Here is a 19,854-nt window from a genome sequence, read left to right as displayed (position 1 = left end):
TCTGAGATCATCATTGGCCACAACTTTATTGATTACAGATGTAGGTAGACTTTGGCTCAGGCATTGGATGTATATCCATTTCAGCCTCCTGTTGAAGGGCTGAAATTTTTAACAGTGTTGTGCCAAGGATTGTGGCCTCCCAAAAGATGCTAATCTACTGTGACCAGCCTGCCCTACACATGGTTTCTGGACAGAAACTTCCACATAGACCCTTCTTAGGTCGGTGTGATGCACCACTTCATCCAAACCTTGATGATTATGATTCCATCCAATGTTTTACCCACCCAAAGTTGTGACATTTTGCTATGAGAAACATAAAAACTCCCAATGGGCCCAATCTGTTTGCAGGCAAATTCCTTCCCAGCTCCGAATATGGCAACCATTTGGAAACCATAGCAAAGTCCGTCACAGAGTGCACAGGAAGGAAAATATGGTTAAGACAAAATTAACACAAAGTAGCCTGGAGGGAGGGAGGGAGGGATTCCTCTTCGGCTGATGGACTGCAAACTCTAGGCGCAGACAGCTTTTATCCTCAGTGGGTGGACCAGGCTCTGCTCATTCGGTGCCCATGATTGGGCAATTGAACTTTTGATTTGGCAGGCTATCTTGCCCTGCAATGTGGTTGGCCGGGGAATTTAGAATGGCTAAAGGTGTTAGATTACCCTAATCCATCTGTGCAAATCAAGATAAATGTCATTGGGAGCAATCTGTGAAGCCCTTGAAAGGGCACATATATAGCTATGGAAGCAACAGTATAAGCCCCCTGGCAATGCTCTGCAGCTGCGGAGACTCATTTCTCCTAAGTATCCTTCATTTGCCTAAGGCCTTCCAGTATTTCTTCCACTGCATTTTGGAAGGATAACTTTGGATTGCAATAGTGTTTGGGTGTGGGGAACCCAGGCTGAGCTGAAATCCCTGCTCACTCATGAAACTTTCTGAGAGCCAAACGAGATGTAGTGCTAAATGTGTTGTTAGAAACCATGTCAATGAATTTTTTCTACAATTAAAAGCAGGCATGCTTTTAGGACTGCAGTGCATAGGGAAAGGAGGTGCAACCCTTGTGTCCCCATCTGAAATTCTGATATATACACCCCATGGCAATAAGTATACAGGGGAAAAAACCCTTCCATTGTAGATTTTTCCAAGGCTCATAGTCCTCTGTGTGTATGTTTGTGTGTGTGTGTGTGTGTGTGTGTGTGTGTGTGTAGGGTTGTGTGATTTCCCTTTGTGCAGATGTGATTTTTAATTAAGCATTTAGCTTCATGTCTAATTTGCCCCGAGCCTCCTTAAGAAAGTCACAATTTGGCAGCATAACATATCTCACCGGGTTGTTGTAAAGATAAAAAGAAATATTGTAAAGTGCTGGAACGTGCTATTGGATTTTTTAGACACAAACTCTCTAATTATATATAGATACAAAAGCAAATGTGCAGTTTCCTAGGATCCATAAAACTCTAGCGTGACCAAGAAACATAGCCGCAGTTATGTCGACAGAAGCAAGCTGGATTCTTAATGGTCCCCACTAAGTTTTGAAAAATAAAAAGGAAACTGACTGCAACCAACATGCACGACACTTGGAGAAAGTTTAGATTGGTGCCTCTGAATGTGCATCTTTGCTTTTCCAACTGTATGAAAATCTGCCATTCACTCATACAGGAAAAAGTAAAGTGCAGCACTCCAAGAACCCAGGGCCAGTGACAAATGGGCACTAAGGAACAGATTTTAGGGGTTTAGAAGCCACCAGGGACCAAAGACTTTTAGCTTTCTTTAAATAAAAAAGTTAGTCAACCAGAGATTTCTGAAGTAAGTTAGAGCACAAAACATGAAGGCAGCATTAAAGCTTCTGCACTCAGCAGGCAGCACAATTGCTAAGGCACTTAAAATACTGTTGCTAAGCAATCAGAGGATGGAATGTTGACCCTTCCCACCTGGGACGCAAGGATTTTTTTTTTTTTAAAAAAAATCAAGGCTGGTAAAATGATTTTGTGTATATATGTTTTGAATAGAATTGTGAAGATGCACATATTTGTTGTATATTTGCACCTAGACTTCCCCCCAGGAGCTCAAGGTTGTGTACAATTTGTCTTCCCCTTCCTCCTTTTATCTTCACATCAGCTCTGTGATGCAGGCTAGGTTGTGCCTTGGTAGTTCACACATCAATGTTGCGAAATTGCACATACACAAGAGTTATTTTTTGCTTGTTTTTAATTATCAAGGTTGGCAAACTTTTTGTATGTTTGTTTGGATATTTTGCTGTACTGTAAATGTCAGCACTATGAAACACTGCAGTTAAAACAAGGAGGCTGCTTTTCTGGATTTCTTTAGATGATCTGTGAATGACATTGCACAAGAAAAGCCCAAGCCAATGGCAAATAGCTTCCTGTTCTCACAATGGCCAATCAGATGCCTGTGAGAAGCCTGCAAGTAGGTTCTGTGTGCAATAGCACTCTCCCCTGCCTATGGTTTCAAGCGACAAGTCTTCTATGAATTTGTTTTATTCTCTTTTAAAGCCAAGTTGGTTGTCATCACTACCTGTACAGGGAAGTTCTCAATGTTTGATGCTTTATTTTTTATATATATATTTTGTTGGGAGCTGCCCAGAGTGGCCGGGGCAAGGTTAAGCAGGGTAGTGGTGTTGTTAGGGACCCAATCCACAGACATTGGACCATGCCCAGAAAGTGCTGTTGGCATCCCTCCTGGGAGAACCCATTGCAGTACCAGTATATTCTCCTGTATAGTTTTCAGTACACACATGATACATCTTTTAATTATTTTTTTAAAAAAAACCTTCCATGAAAGATATTTCCACATTAATGCAGTGCATGGAATTCACTCGAAAATGCATTTGTCAATAACATGGGGTTAGAATCCGAAACAGCTGCAGCAACTTTCCAACTATTTCTGCAGAAAGCACTAGATCAATTTGAAGGGCCTGCTCACCAAAAGGCAAACTAGACAACTTGCCTGTTGTCAGGGCAATATCCCAGAAACTGCAAGAGTCTCATTCCAGAGCCTTTTGATCTCCATCAGCTGCAAACTCAACAATTTATTGCGCTACTGTTATGCTACTCAGAATAAAACAAAACGTGGGGTGTGTGATCTTACTTCATTAGCTCACCCTATCAATTCGAGAACTCATAATCCCTCATTGCTGCAAGCAGAAGGGAGATAATATTTCAGAATGGAAGATGCTCCCTACCTTTTTGATCGCATGTGCATCTCCTTCTCTGAAATGAACCGTTCTTTTGGCTTGAACAGGTTATCTAACAATTGGAAAACAGAGGTTAAATTGCACAGGTTGATTTGCTTCTTGTACATGGAATGAGTTTAACATATGAATCCAAGGTAGGGCCGTAGCTCAGAGGTAGAGCATCAGTGCCTTGCAGGAAGTAAGCCCTTGGTTCATTCCCCAGCATCTCCAGGTATGACTGTAAATGTCCTCTGCCTGACAATCTCGAGAGCTACTGCCAGTCAGAGCTAAGTGGACCAATAGTCTGGCTCCATATAAGAGGGCTTTCTATGTTCACACACTACCAGAGCTAAGCTGTGCCTGCCAAGCTTAAGACAGCTGTCTGACTCTGCATGTTGATAAGTGCAATAATCCCACTGCAGCTACTCCTGTGAAAGCCGTGTCTGTTTACTGCTGTGACTTTTCATAGACCTTCTTCATTCATATTTAAAGGGGGTTGGAAGGGGATTGCTGTTTCTTTAAAAGATCAAAAAACATCTCTGCCCTAGCTCCTAGCTGCTCCATCACTTCAAGCACATTTCTTGGCATTCCCTCACTTGTGCTCTTGTTTTGTTGTAAAATATAGACACCCTCACCTTATTTTAGTTGTAATGTGAGTGTGGAGGACTTGGTAGGGAAGCTGGCAGGTCAAATCACATGCAAGTTGAGGGTCCAGGGTCTTGGACTAGATGACCCTCAGGACCCAACTCTACAGTTATGTAACCCAATGATTCTAAGGAACACGGGACATGATAGATGTGGTTAGCCCATTTTAACCTCAAGGGGTGCAAGCTTCTCCCATTCTGGGTGGCTTGTGGCTTAGTTAAGGTCTATAAGCTGATCTATGGTGAGTTTGAAGCCACCAGATAGTGTTATCTTCTGTTGCTTTGCATGGGTTTAGTTGTATGTTTTCTTTTAAGTTTTTTGTTTTGTTTTGTGTAAATAGTTATCCACTGTAAGCCACTTTGACCATGTAGAGAAGCAGCCTGTGCACATCATCTTCATCTAAAAGCTTGGGAAGAGGAGTGTTTAAACATGACTGTTGCTGCATCCTTGATGTTTTTGGATCTCCTAGAGTGATACATATCCCTGGCCCTCCAGGCGTCTCATCCCACACAGCTACTCTGCTGATCTTCCTCTGTGCTTGAAGAGCTAGCGGGGCAAAATCATCGAGTGTGCAACAATCACACCCTGGCTTTTGTCTCTCCTGACTGCTAATTCTGCATTAGCATCAACCAAGAGATGGCTAAGCCAGAGAGATTGTCATCCCTACCCCACCCATATCAGGAATTTTGGACTATAATATCAGAGAGTGATGATATCGTACATTTATACAAGAAACATGAATATGTTTAAAGGGGTGGGGAAGGAATGGCTGTGTTAGGACTTGAGCTTATGTATTGAATTAGGGTGGAGGGAGCCATACCAAAAGGTTGGCTTTGTCACACAAAAAAAAATGATGCTATTGTATCAGAGAAGAACCTAACATACATACTGAACTATAAGACAGTGGACTGGGTTATCCCCCCTACTGCCTCAGAATTCCATGAATCAACATGGCTATTGATTCTAAACAATGCTCTATATTGCTGAAAAACTAAGAGTGCCTTTGAAGACATTCTCTGGCTATGATGCTGTGCAAGAATTTTACTTGTGAGTATTTGGAGGTCCACAGGACCATCTCCAAAAATTAAACCCAGGACTGTTTCAAGAAGCCATTGTGGCAAGGAGACCCATGAGTCCCACGGTCATGCACTAATTTGTAGCAAATTAAAGTTGTTTCAGTGAGACTTGTTTCCAAATAAATATGCTTAGAACTGCAGCCATTCATTCTGCACCTGTTTATATTTACGCTGAAGTTCCATTAAGTTTAATGGAGCTGACTCCTAGGTATGTGTGGAGGAACGCTATGTTTATTACAGTCTGTTTTCATTTTGCGCTCTGGAAAAGATTTCAGCGACCTCTGATGCTATCAGAATGCAACTGTTGAGGTTCAAGGCCTTGTGCTATCACTATGTTTGCAAGCCTGTTTACTAGTAGTGACAGGTTCTGAAAGGGAGAGGGAAAGCCAATGGCTTTTAGTATTTATAGATGGGTCTTAGATTAGATAAATTCATTTTGATTCGCCAGGGGAACAGCAGACTCTGATTGGCTGGAGGTTCTAGGAAGAAAGGGCAGTTAATTGTAAGTGGCATAAGAAAAAGAAAAATCAGCTGGGAAAGCTGATGATAGAGGTGTGAGGCAAGGCCAGAAGAAAACCAGGGACAGCTGAAACTTGAATTTTAAAGCTATTCCTTGCTGGTGTGGTAACAATACTTGCCTGTACATACAGGTTTTTATATCAGCTAAACTGTCCCAGACCCTCTAAGTGTCCCTATTTTCCAGGGACAGTCCTGGATTTACAGAAGACATCCCAGTTTCTGATTTGATCCCAGAATGTCCCGCTTTTCCTTAGGATGTCCCTATTTTCATCAGAGAAATGTTGGAGGGTATGGAGTTATGTGACATCCAAGCCAAGGACATAAGTAACTATACATTGGATAGCAGCCCTGTATAGGGACGTTTTTAAATGTTTTATTATGTTTTTATATATATGTTGGAAGCTGCCCAGAGTGGCTGGGGCAGCCCAATCAGCTGGGCGGAGAAATGTTGGAAGATATGCTGTCCAGGCACCCAGAAGTACGATGGGGTCAGCTTTAGTGTCAGAAGAAGATTGTAACTTGCAGCTGGACACAACCACTTTGTCCCCCCGCCCCCTTTTCTGGTCCTTTTAGCTGCTGTGCTGAGCTAAGCCAAAATCTGACAGTGACTCTAGAGTCCTTAGAAACTGCCATTAAGTATATTGTATGTACAAAATATCTCTTTAATAAACATTTAACAGTTCATTAAATCTCCAATGTTGGGTGTTGTTCTCACATCTAAGCCTATTATACCCTCCAACACTCCTCAGGAAACAGGGGCATTCTACTGATGTACAACAGAAGCTCCCTATTTTCTGAGGAGGGGTTCTGAAAGCATTCTAAAGGAATGGGTGGCAGCAGAAAAGGATCACACTGGAGAAACTCTGAGTTATTGGAGCAGACCCTGAAATAGAAATACAGTGGTACCTCGGGTTAAGAACTTAATTCGTTCTGGAGGTCCGTTCTTAGCCTGAGGTACCACTTTAGCTAATGGGGCCTCCTGCTGCTGCCATGCCACAGTGGCACAATTTCTGTTGTCATCCTCAAGCAAAGTTCTTAACCCGAGGTACTATTTCTGAGTTAGCAGAGTCTGTAACCTGAAGTGTCTGTAACCCGAGGTACCACTGTATTGAAGAAGAATAAATATCTATACCATATTTAGGAAAAAGTGAGGACCAAGAGAATAGTTTTCCTTATAGTATGTGTGCATAGAATTGAAACCATGAAACTGATACCCATGCTCACTTACTCAGGAGTAAACCGCGTTGAGTAGTACTTCTGAGTAGCTATGTACAGAATTGTGCTCCATGGCTGTAATATTTATGCAAAGTTAGCTGGGTGCAAGCCCCAGTGAGCACGGTGAGGGCTTATTTCCAAGTAAATATAGGCTGTAATCCTAAACAAACCTACTTAGAAATGTTCCAGTCAGCTTAGTGGGAATCTGCTTCTTAGTAAACAAAAACAAAAAAGAGGCTCTGATCCTAAATAGACTTAAGTCTTGCTCAGAAGGAATTGCTAAACAAATTAAAACAAATAGAGGCTGAATTGCACTTACTTAGAAGTAAGTCTCCCCAATTATTTAGAAGTCCTGTTGAAATCAGTGGATGTACTTAGGTTTAGATTACAAAAGTGCCACCTCTTGCTTCCTTTCTTTTGAGACATACTGGGGGCGGGGGGGCGGGTGGTGTGTGTATTAAAGATAGTAAGACACCGCAGAGCTCCTTAGTTTGATACAGATGTCAACTCAGCACCCGCTGCCCTGAATACAGATCTTCTCTTGGCAGGTTCTGTTCCTAGCTTTTAAAGTCACCATATGTGTTTCATGGATATTTATGGAGGTTGCTCCAGGCAACCAGTGAATTCAGGCATTTAAAGGAACCACACCTAGTATCTCAATTACATTCCTGGGGGAAAGGGGAAAGATGGCTTTCAGGGTGCTTCCAGATGGGGACTTAATATTGCAAACATGTCATTCAGATAATGCAAACAGGTTATTTGCAATAGGTTTAAAAAATAAAATAAAATAAATCTTATCAGATTTTCTGCAGAAAGGATAGATTTGGGTTAAATTGGGAAGGGGGAATATTGGTCGGCATTTTGATGCCAATGATGCCGCATTTGTTTAAGGACAGTAGTACCATTTATGCAAGTCAACATACAACATTCCCCATCCCATACTGATACTGTTTTAAGATAAGGGAAAGAACGGAATAAGCAAATATTTCCCCCCATGTTTTTCAAATACTTTTTTTAAAAAAACAAAACCACCATGTGGATATTTTTGATTACAAAACTTCCCTATTATACTTAAGCAACTGTAACAGACTGTGGGAGAAACTCTCAAATGCTGCTATAGACCGTAGACTATTATTATTATTCTGTGAACTATAATAGAGCCCTCCACTCTATATGTTGTGGGATTTCAGTACCCATAATCCCTGACCATTGGCTGGGACTGACGGGAGTTGGAGTCCCACAACATCTTGAGGGCCATCCTTGTGTTAGGGATCACACAAGGAGAGGAGGGGATTTAGGAAGTGATGAAATTCCTTTCGGAAAACACAGCCAGCTATGTGTGACAACATATTAACTGTCCTAAGGCTTCTATCAACAAGTAAAAAAAACCCCACACACAATATCCATTCCTGTAGTATTTCACTTAAATTTCAGGAGGTGGTTAAAAAAATTATATAGAACACTAAGTTAAAATCATAACTGATTACACAAGAGGAAGTATATTAATAGCACTTTCAAAGGAAAAACATGTATGCACTGCATGAACATTACTTTAGGCTGCTTTCAGGTTACATATTTATTGAGCACTCATCCTGATTTGTTTGCACAAAGATTGCAGGAAAGTTGTATGACATTAGCTGCTTGTTGAACATTCACTCAGATCCGTTTGCGAGGAGGTTAGATGACACCAGCTCAAGCATTTGTTAACCCATATTTCCCAGTGCATTTACCCATCACCTTTGTTATCACATAAATCCTGGGGTTTGGGGGGAGCAGCACCAAATCCATTTTAATTCTGTGACTTGAGCATGCCAGTATGTATTTGCATCCCAACCAAAAGACAAAAACAGTCTGGAAGCATCCTTAGTCAATAACAACAAGCAGCTAAAGGCAGATCCAGCTGGAATTCTGTCCCTGCTGTATTTCAGAGATGACAAAAACCAGACAATTATAAACAGAAGAGTGATCAATAGGGCAACTGAGAGCTGCACTAACACTCTGAGAAAAACCAGTGACACGTGAAGCAGGCAATGCAAAGAGTGTAAGAGTCATCCCTTAGGAAATGACATTTGTAAGATTATTACAAGGTTTCTATGAACATAAAGTAAAAAGTAATCTGAGGGGACTAGAGAAAAACAGCTCAAAAGTTGACAGCTTAAGAGAGACTCAGGTAGGAGGCATAAAAAGGCAACATGTAAATAGAATGAAGTTAATCCATGTTTTATTCAAATCTTTTAACCCTGCTGGGATTCTGGATTTTATCAAATATCCTGCACAGCAGTAATTTATTTGTGACAATCCCCTAGTGAGACAAGGAAGCTCCACCAAGATCTTAGGGCAGGAGACCAAAATAAATAGCTAATCTTCGTAATGTATTTTAACAAATGCAAATGCTGGCCCCAAAGAACGGAGATGAATGAGGAGCAAAACACATTTGCTAGTTGGAAAGCCACTTAAAGCCACAGGGAAGGCAGGCTGGGAAAAGAGGGGGAAAAGGAATAAGTTGGATTCCTGCCTACAAATAAAATTGCTGATGCACAGAAGTGAAGACTGAGCTTAATTTCCAACAGAAGAGCTGGTTGTGGTTGAAGCATGCCTGGGAGTTGCACTCTTTGACCTGGGGTTCTTTCCAGACCTGTCACAATTCTGCAGGAGATTCAACTGCATACCAGCAAACTTAGGCTTGCACAATTAAAGTGGATTAAAGTGCTCTGATGCAACAAAGCCACTTAAAAACAACCAGACTTTATGCACGAAGGAAAGTGATGGGGACATGCACTGGAAAGTGTGGGATAGCAATGGATTGGCAGGCAGTTGTAAAACCTCCAAGCCGATAAATCAGGGTGAATACTCAATAAACAGTGGAAGTTGTAGAACATCTGTGAAAGCTCAATAAAGAAGTCATCTGCAGACACCCTTTGTAGCCCTTCCTGCTCATGTTAAATATGTAGGGAATGGTTGCAGTTATTCAGTAGTGCCACTTGCAAATGCTCAGCGGCATTCTCTTTTGTATTGTCACTTTCCTGGTCCCAAAGCTCAGACTTTAAATTGGAAATGGTAGACCCTGGAACGAATTAAGCTCTGCAAACACCATGGCTTCCCTGTTTTCAAGGGTAATATTATTTGCTTGGAAATGGGACCCCAGTTATCACCAGAAGTAAATCCCATTTTTAAAGGATGAAAATTCAAATGCACTGGGGCCTGGCTTGAAACAGGACAAGAATTTTCAGATACAAAATACACTTCAGCATACTTTGAAGAAGCTACAAATTAACTCCTTTAAAAAGATTTCAGGAGTTCCACATGGTAAGCCCCAAGAATTGTGATTTGGAGCATCTTTCGGGTCAGTGAAGAGTTCTCAAGCCATTAGCTGCCCTTGCCATCCCAGACTGGAAGACCTATTGAAGATTTGTTGTCGCCTAGGCAACAACGGCTTTGATGCTCTTCAGTTTGTTTCTGGTTTTGTTCCTCATTCACTGAGTATTGGTTTGATGCCCACCAACCCAGGCACAAATGTTGGAGGCAAGGAGAGAACTGGAAGCCAACAGCTATCTCCAACTCAGCTTTGTCCTGGACTAAATGCAACTATTGAGATAGAAGGTACATACACTTAAAATCTACAAGCAGCCTGTAAAACATGAAAACAGTTATTGACATGCCCCCTTCCCAGGTGAAAGCATAGAGCAAAGCAGCACATGCTAAATTCACATTAGGTAAGCAGTCCAAAAGTTGTAACAAAAAGGAATGTGAGGATGTTTCCTAAACAGTTTCAAACTTTTTAAAAGCTGTGTTTGGAAGGAAAAAGTACAGAAGATATTAAGGTAGCTAAAGACATAATCCTGGTTGTAGTACAGTGGGGCTCAAAGAGTAAACATGTTGTAGGATTACACTGCAAGAAACACAGGGCAAAACTATTAAAAAGACAGGAAAATGGCAATATCAAAGAAGATGGGAAGCCCAAGATGTACACGCATTAACCATGGAAGAGGATTGTTTATTGTGGAAAGACAAGCAAAGAAAAACTGTCTGGATAGAGGCAAAAATATAGAAACAAACATGTAGAAAACTGTAATGTGTGCCTATGAATGAAGCTGCAGACCCAAGCCATAGGATTTAAGTATTCTATAAATGAAATTAATGGGTCCCCTCCACGGTAAAAGGTAAAGGGACCCCTGACCATTAGGTCCAGTCATGGACGACTCTGGGGTTGCAGCGCTCATCTCGCTTTATTGGCCGAGGAAGCCGACGTACAGCTTCTGGGTCATGTGGCCAGCATGGCGAACCAGAGCAGTGCACGGAAATGCCGTTTACCTTCCCACTGGAGCAGTACCTATTTATCTACTTGTACTTTGATGTGCTTTCGAACTGCTAGGTTGGCAGGAGCAGGGACCAAGCAACGGGAGCTCATCCCGTCACGGGGATTCGAACTGCCAACCTTCTGATCGGCAAGCCCTAGGCTCTGTGCTTTAACCCACAGCGCCACCCGTATCCCTCCACAGTGGAGAATATTATTTTGCATTTCAGGCATGTGTGAAGAATCCTTTTAGGGCTCAGTATATTCTTGCTGTCCTGTTTCCACCACTCATGTTTGAACAGGAACACTCATATTCTCTTCCTTTATCCAAGATCCCCTAAGTCCTCATGTCAATATTGGCTACTTGGGGCCCCATCAGGTCCAACCAGTATTGACAATGGTTAGGGATAATGGGACTTGTGGTTCAACATTTGGGGGGGCCACAGGTTTCCTATCCCTGTCTGAAAGAGAACAGCCTGTGGCATTTGTGTGTAAACAGTTTCAGATCCATGAAAAGTATCATAGAACTTCCAAAACTTCACAGTAGTAATTACTTGAACACACCAAGGGAGACCATCAATTCTGTTACTTCTAAATACTCATGAAAATATGGATTTCACAAGCTCACTGTAAGATAAATCAATAACAAGTCAAGAGAAATGAACAAATATTGAATGCAAAGTTGGATGGCAGCTTTATTATTCCCTATAATGTAGTCCCCCCCCCCAGTAAGGAAACAGTGTCCCTAAAAGGAGAATGGGGAAATCAGGTGTATTAACACATAAAATCACATAGACATATGTTCTTGCAAATTAAAAAACATCTAAGAGTGCTTGTGTACACTAAGATCACAAGGCTGTTCATTATGAAGATTTAAAGTACTATAAACAGCTGGTAGCCCTGTCACTGAAGTAATTACATGATGCTTTTTTGAGATTTAAATCTGGTTATTTGAACATTGTTTCTATTCAGTTCATCACAGTGGGATCTCTAATTTGTTCAATGTAGTCAACAGCAAAGTAGTCTATCTTGGACTAATTAGCCTCCTTGAAATCAAACATAAAAAATATACAAAACAAAAGGCTAGTAAAAGAATTTCAGGTTGTTTGCCACTAGAGTGCTCCTATGATGATAAAATCTTCTGCTGGCTAAACATGATAATTTTTTCTCAATTTACTTTTAGCACCTTGTGAAATCTTCTGCATGAATTACAACTGTCTCTAGTAAGAAACTCTTTAGAGAGTGGGAAGCTGAGAAGGTAAACAGGAACTGCACAGATAGATGCTGGTATTTATATGGAAAAGGATCCGGGATGTAGGCTGCTATTCTCCATAAATTAAGAGAACATTGACAAAATGGACTGTGTGATTTATGTATGATCTAATGATCCTACATTCTCAATAGATACATTGTTCCATTTACATTAAATATAGAGGGAAAGGTCTCCCAAGGCATTTGATTTTGTTTCACAGCAACCCTGAAATAAAAATAGTGGGTTTGATGGCATATCATGGAGACCACTCATTTTGACCCCAGTTTGTTGATGACCTCACGCACAGAACTTCCAGAGGAAACAATAGTCCCCATTCACTGCAGTATCAAGGAAACCACTGTATGTACAATGCAGGTGCACATGCAAAGATGTCTCCAACAGCTGCCTGCGCGCATCAGATTTCACATAAGCACAAGGAGATGCTGGCTAGAGATAAATGACTATTATATATAAATGTTTGGAACATGCTATGACATAACAGAGATGGTCAGTGCATTGGAAACCTGCCCATATTTTGTAAGACAGGTGTGCAGAGGTAGTTCCTCATTGTTTCCAGTGAGAAATTAATTACCTCTACCCATCTGGATACAAAGAAGCAGGTAGAGCATGCGGGAAATGAGTGCTTCCTGAAGGGGAAGAGATTGAGACAGGAAAGAGTTTGTCCACCATCACATCTGAGCTGCACTATAGATTATCCTCTTGTTCTCAGTAGATGCCAATCTGTGCTTTAAAAGCCCTCTGTGAGACAAAGTCGCTTTGGAAAATCTCCATCTCCATGTTCATATAATATTCTTGTAATCCAGAAAAGGCCAGCTAAAATACTGATTAAACTTCCCGTGTTCGCAATTAATTTGAAAGGTCCAAGAAGAAAGCCAACTCTGCAGACAACAGTGGGGCCAGCAGCCGGTGGTGCCAGCTCTAAATTTATTTCTGTTCCTACAAGATTTTTTTGTGTGGCTCCTCGGTTAAATGCATTGCCTTCTATCCACCACTGAAAGGTTGAGAAGAGGCCTTGGGGCAGATAGATGGATGCATATACGCCCAAACATTAATTATTCTTATTCTTATTTCTTAGATTTGTATCTATCAGAACACCTTGCTCCTTATAGAAGGGTACCATATTGGCCTGAATATAAGCCTCACTCCCCCCCCCCCCAATTCTGACCGTGAAAAGTTAAAGTGTGGCTTATTTTTGTAACCTTATGGTATGCAGCCAGGAGAGTAGGGCAAAAAGCAGTGCCTGCCCCGCCAAGGCCTGTAAGGGAGAGAGGAAGGAAGGAAGGAAGGAAGGAAGGAAGGGGAAAGGCCACCGGCAACGCGTGGCTCCCTGCCTCCCCCAGTATGCAGCCAGGAGCAGCGAGAAAGGGAGTGGCTTATATTTGGGTATTTTTTCTTCCCACCTCTCCAATTTTAAAGGTGTGGCTTATATTCGGGTGCGGCTTATATCCGGGCCAATATGGTAATTAAAAGCACTTCAATACTTTGGGCAAGATTTGGCTTTTCCTTTATAAATGAGACAGAAGATACTTTCATTGTGCTCACAACACAATAATCTCTGTGGAGAGGATACTTGAATTGGCAATGCATAAATAAACAAATTGCTTGTGTACTGTGTACGGTATATGAAACAAAATAAGAATGTACCACTGGACAAGTCACTGTAGTTACATGTTCTTGTATTTACATGAAAACCAATAAAAATTATTTGGATTAAAAAAAAGGTTTGAATATCGGCCTTCATCTGAAGATCACAGGCAGTCTACAACATAAAAATACAAAAATAAAAATCCATCCCTTCAATGGTTCACAAGCTTGTAGTGTTACACCATCTTTCACTAATAACGGAATCAAGTTCTTAGAGGATATGCTTTAACAAAGCCTTTAACGAAGTAATTGGGGAAATGGTGGAAAACATATTCCTCAGTATAAATCAGAAGGATACCTGGTGAAGAAGATACAGGCCTTTATTTTTAAAAAATGTAAATTATACAGTAAATGGAATGAGGATGTTTCCATCACCTCACTCTGTTGTGGAGGGATTTTCTGTTTTTCAAATACTGATATTACAGCTATTGTTTTGAAATAACATATAGCTCTCCAGTGACTAAGAAACCTGCAGACAAATCATACTTGGCCCTGTCCTTGAAGTTTTCCCTGAGTTGCAGTGAAAATCTACACAAGGGTTGGATACGGATAAAGACTTAAGAACAAGCTGCGTCAACACAGGGCATATTCTCTCTCTTTCCTAAATGGTTCATGCTGCTGAATAAGATTGGCCCTGTTCACATTCAAGTGCCTTCTCAGCTTCATGATCGCAAATGTTTATATCTAAAATGTCACAATTCAATACTACCAAGCTGTAGAATTTCTACAGCAGGACATTCGCTTCCAAGAACACTGGGGGAGCGAGAGGAGATTTCAGGGTTATCCTGTTCTTTTCAGCTCAGCAGGCAGAGTAGAAGTGAGATCACGAAACTATTGCCTCCCATTTACCAGACGAGTACCCACAGCTAATATAAAAGAATAATAACTATGCCAAGGGGAGGCTTACTGCATTTAAAAAAAGACACAGGACACTTTGGCGTGTTTTTTTCTTTAAAAAACCCATTCAAAATCCCAAGTTTGGGGATTCACAGAATGGAGTTAGATATGAAGAAGTATAAGACCATAAGAAGAATCTGCTAAATCAGGCCTATGGTCCAGCATCCTGCTCTCACAGCAGCTAACCACACGCCTATGGGAAGCCCAGGGCTTTTTTTCAGCCAGAACTCACTGGAATTGAGTTCTGGAACTTCTCAAGTGGGCACCATTGCCACTATAAGACAACAAGGGAGGCGTTCATGGTGAGTTCCAGCACCTCTTTTTCTAGAAATATAGCACTGGGGAAGCCCATAAGCTCCACAGCACTATGCCCAGCCACTATGAGAGCCAGTGTGGTGTAGTGGTTAAGAGCAGTGGACTTGTAATCTGGTGAACCGGGTTCGCGTCCCCACTCCTCCACATGCAGCTGCTGGGTGACCTTGGGCTAATCATACTTCTCTGAAGTCTCTCAGCCCCACTCACCTTACAGAGTGTTTGTTGTGGGGGAGGAAGGGAAAGGAGAATGTTAGCCGCTTTGAGACTCCTTAAGGGGAGTGAAAGGCGGGATATCAAATCCAAACTCTTCTTCTTCTTCTTCTGTCCAGCTGAGATTCCCAGCAACTGGTATTCAGAGGCATATTGCCTCCAACAGTGGAAGGAGAACATAGTAATTGTGGCTAGTTGCTATGGATAGCCTTGTCCTCCATGAATTTGTATGATCCTCTTTTACAGCTACCCAAGTTCATGGCTATTAATGCCTTCTGTGGGAATGAGTTCCAGAGTTTAACTATGCATTGTATAGAGAAATATTTTTATAAACTTCAGCCATATCACCTCTTACTTGCCTTTTCTTTAAACCTTCCCCCATAAATGCTATAATCTTTCCTTGCTATAATCTTTACCTTTTCCAAACTGAAAGTATTCATTATGGGGTGAGGTGACCAGAACTGTTCACAGCTTTCCAAATGTGGTCACATAATAGATTTGTGTATCAGTACTGTGATATTGGCTGTTTAATTTTCAATTCCTTTCCTAATTATCCCTTGCATGGTATCTGCCTTTTTCCACAGACGCCACACACTGGGTAGACGTCTTCACTGAGCTATCTATTATGACCCCAAGGTGTACTTCACAACCAGTTGTGTATTTGCTCTGTGAACAAAATGAGCTTCTCCCCTCAGGACAGCTTTTGTTTATGGAATTAAGCCCTTCTGTATGCAGTAAACTCTCTTTTTATGCATAGCAACTCCTTCAATGAATGGAATGAAGACTTAGGATCCTTCAAGACATATTGTAAAATGGCAACTCTAGCTCATAACTAGTTATTGAGAGATGAATGCTTTGGAGTATTACTTATCCATTTTAAGTAATCTTTTAAAAGTGTGATCTTGAGAGAGTCCACCTGAAGTGGACAGAATAGAAGAAGTTTTGAAATTGAGGTATATCAAATTACAGTTGGTGTTGGTATGTTGCCATATTTGTTAGAATCCTGAAAACTGCAGCTTTCACTTTGGGAACACAGGGGAAAGAAGAGCTTGAGGTTGAAAGGTTAGCAGTGGACATCTATGGCTTGGTCAATGAAGAAGTATTCAGTTCCATGGGCACAGTAGTGATTTGCATGTAAGAAGAACACTGAGCACTGATTCATGCCACTTCTGCATGCAGCCAGAGATGGTTTAATGAATCTTTGTCTCTTCACACAGCAGGTGCTTGAACTGCTTCTTCATTTGCTTGATAGGTATCTTTATGCACTGATGGAATAGCTGAATGAATGATTGAGTGATGGAATAACCACTGTGCTGTTGAGCCAGGTTGCAAAATGGAAGTGATAATTTCCTATCCAACAGGGCTGCAGTTACGATTATGATGAGCAGAGTGCTAAAGAAATTTATCAAATGCCTAATAGATACAGTAGTTTCTCTCATTCTGAGAACATATAAAACCTCACAAAGACTACGTTATATTTTTATGAAGATAAATTATGGAAAAAGTTTCTTGCTAGAGACATTTATAATTAATAACCATGACAGGAAGGAAACTGCTGTTGCTTGAGTAATTAATAAATGTATTTAAAACCACATTTTTATTACTCACTTTGGAAGATAAAATTTATCTTTAGTAATAGCACAATGAGAAAGTTATATTTTTTCTCTCTTTTTCCATGTGATATTTTGTTTCTGTGAAAGCATATACACTTTATGCATATGTTTTAATGTTTTGCTTTATGTTTTTATAAACCCCTTAGAGGTATTCTTCCAATCAAGTGGTGTGTGTCTTTCTCTCTCAAATTCCTTCCTTGCATAAAAATAGATTTTAGGGCCTTAGGTTTTGTATATGAGAAAGTTTGAGATGTTCTCCCATGGCAAGAGGCTTTCAAATATTGTAAGTGCTACTAAGCGAGTAATGCTCAATGGCCTTCATGCGGGTTTTAATGTGGTTCTTAAATCTGACTTTGTAGAGGGACTTTGTTTTTCAGATTTATGTTGGGCAGTACTCTTATTCACGTACAAGAACTTCTGCAGAAGCTTTTGTCTCAGTGTGGGAAGGGTTGGGTGGGCAGCTGGGTGAGAGGGGGAATTGCTCAAAGTCATGAGGAGGTATTTTGTACACTTCCAGTTGAAAGCAATTTCCCTCTCCCACAACAGCCCCTGTGCCTCACCCCTTACTGCTCTTTGGGGTGATAAGTAAGGTGACTCCCCCGATATCTACTTTTACTAAATCAGATTTTCAGCAACAGTTTATTTGACATGAAAGGTAAGTCATCTTTAGATTTTCATCAATTTGTAACTGTAGCAAAGGGCACCTTGAAACTACTTCCTTTAGGGAGTTCTCCTGCCATGTCTCATCAGTAGAGAAATGAAGATTCAGTGCCTACTTTCTCTCTTCAGTGCTGAATTACAGATGAACAAGGATTTACCAAAGTTACAAAGTCAAGCAAAAGAAGAGGGGGCGGTGTTCTTCCCTTTGCATTTACTGTAGGGGGGTATACAGTTCTTTATTAAAATTCATTTCCAAGCTTTGCAGTTGCAATATATTCTTCAGGAGCAATGTTTTTTCAGTGTCAAATTCCTATGTAGTTTGATCCACATAGGCTAAATAAATTTAGTAATAATTCAGGACTTTTTGCAATGTATGGACATACACTCTTAAATTGAAAGAAGAATACAGTGGTATTTCGAGTTACATGCGCTTCAGGTTACACACTCTGCTAACCCAGAAATAGTGCTTCAGGATAAGAACAGAAATCGGGCTCCAACGGCGCGGCGGCAGTAAGAGGCCCAATTAGCTAAAGTGGTACTGCAGGTTAAGAACAGTTTCAGGTTAAGAACGGACCTCCGGAACGAATTAAGTACTTAACCAGAGGTACCACTGTACAGGACACAGATCTCAGGATGTTCATTGGGCCTCAGATTGCAATTTTGATGTGCAACATATCTCTGGATCTGTGTATTTATCACACATGTACCCCATACTTCCACCAAGGAGTGAAAGACAGCATACACGGGTTCCATTTTATGACAGAACAACTTCATATGGGAGGGTTAGGATGAAATATAGTGATGCCCCCCCCCCAGGTCATCTTGTTTCCCTGCATCCTAACTCATGATTTTCGCCTCTGCCTCACACTATACAAGTAGACAGATTGTCATAGTTTTAATATATGGTCACTTGAGTACATAATTTCTTAGCTCGTAAGAAAGACATCTGCATTTTTACTACCAAACATTTTGCCAGCATAATGCATCTAGGCAAAAATCTTATTGCATGCTGTTACTTAATGTGATATTTTTTCCCTCTACCTCAATATAATTTTTAGTTTCTGAAGTCAAAATGCTGTAAACAGATGAAAAGTCAAAACGATGAAATTTCCAGGCAAGAAAATAAGATTAGACAAAGTTGCATTTTTAAAGAAGGTACATGGTTTTAAGTACACACACATTTGTACTTGTGGTACAAATTGTTATTATATTATAATAATCATAAATATTATGCGTACTGAGCAAAGTGTTGTACTTAGATTCAGAAAACCTGTTTCAAATCCTTGCTCAGGCAAGAGGTTTACTGGATGACCCTGGGTGAGTCTCTTAGCCTACCTCAAAGGGTGGTTGTGAGCATAAAATGAGGGAAGGTACACCATGTTTGCCTCCCTGAGCTCCTTAGAACAAAGGGCAAGAGAAAAATGCAACGTATGATTTTTAAAACTGTGTGATTTGTTCCGGTACCTCCATTATCCAAGTGAAGGGAAAGCTCAACAAACACAGTGATCTATCCAACTCTTTCTTGACCACTGTGGTCAGCAACATCCTGCAGCTGAACATGCATAAAATGTAATTATGCTCATCATCCTATGTTCACTCAGGACTGAGTAATATGTTACTACTAGTACTATTGAGAGTGAATCCCACCCAGATCCTAGTCACTCATGGAATGATTCCCTAGCAACTAAGTGGAGTTAAGGGTCCTGTGAGGAAGTTAATTGCCTGCCACTGGAAGCTCAATATCAAGAGTGATTGACAGGCTCTGAGGGAGACTGCCAGCAGTACTCTGATTCACAGCTTGGTTTTTTGTTTGTTTGTTTTTTGTTTTCCAAAAGCTTTAATGCATGGATTGCTATGGTATATCAGTCACGTTACAAGGTGCATAGGTCAACAGGTGCATGGATAAGCAGAAGCTAAGATGTTGTTCTGACACTTTACATGCCCCCCCCCCAAAGCCCTCCTTTTGTGCGTTTGGTGTCCTGAGCCACGGGACTGAGCAAGCAAGCAAGCCCTCCTTCGGAGAGGCTTGGTTTGCTGAGTTTGTTCTCACCGGTACATCCATTGTGACAGAAAGCCAGCTCTGTCACATTAACTGCATTAATGGGCCAGCTTGCCATCTGATCTATCTGCAGGCATCGCCTTAACCTGAGGAGGCTTTGGGGGGAGGGCAGTCCTGGTGCAGTGTCAGGTACAAGGTCTCCTATGGCACAGAGGTGGACTTCTGCCCTGACAGTCCCCTTGCCCCATCTCTAGGGTCTGAGTCAATATTCGCAATGGTCCCTCCTCATGGTCCAATTTCTCCA

At 41.1% G+C, this 19,854-nt stretch overlaps 1 protein-coding gene across 3 annotated transcripts in view; it reads right to left on the bottom strand.

Moving 5' to 3' along the window:
- LOC310708167 ((E2-independent) E3 ubiquitin-conjugating enzyme FATS) overlaps nt 1-19,854 on the bottom strand; it is a 132,498-nt gene that overhangs the window by 2,043 nt on the left and 110,601 nt on the right. For all 3 annotated transcript variants that reach the window (XM_083506135.1, XM_083506136.1, XM_083506137.1), the window contains one exon: nt 3,200-3,263. In XM_083506135.1, coding sequence (XP_083362261.1) covers nt 3,200-3,263 — 64 coding nt within the window. The remainder of the gene's footprint in view (nt 1-3,199; nt 3,264-19,854) is intronic.

Source organism: Podarcis liolepis, assembly GCF_965112155.1.
Source record: "Podarcis liolepis genome assembly, chromosome: 5".
NCBI classification, from domain to species: domain Eukaryota; kingdom Metazoa; phylum Chordata; class Lepidosauria; order Squamata; family Lacertidae; genus Podarcis; species Podarcis liolepis.
The sequence above is the reverse complement of the archived record's forward strand: the minus strand, read 5'-3'. Positions and strand labels throughout refer to the sequence as shown.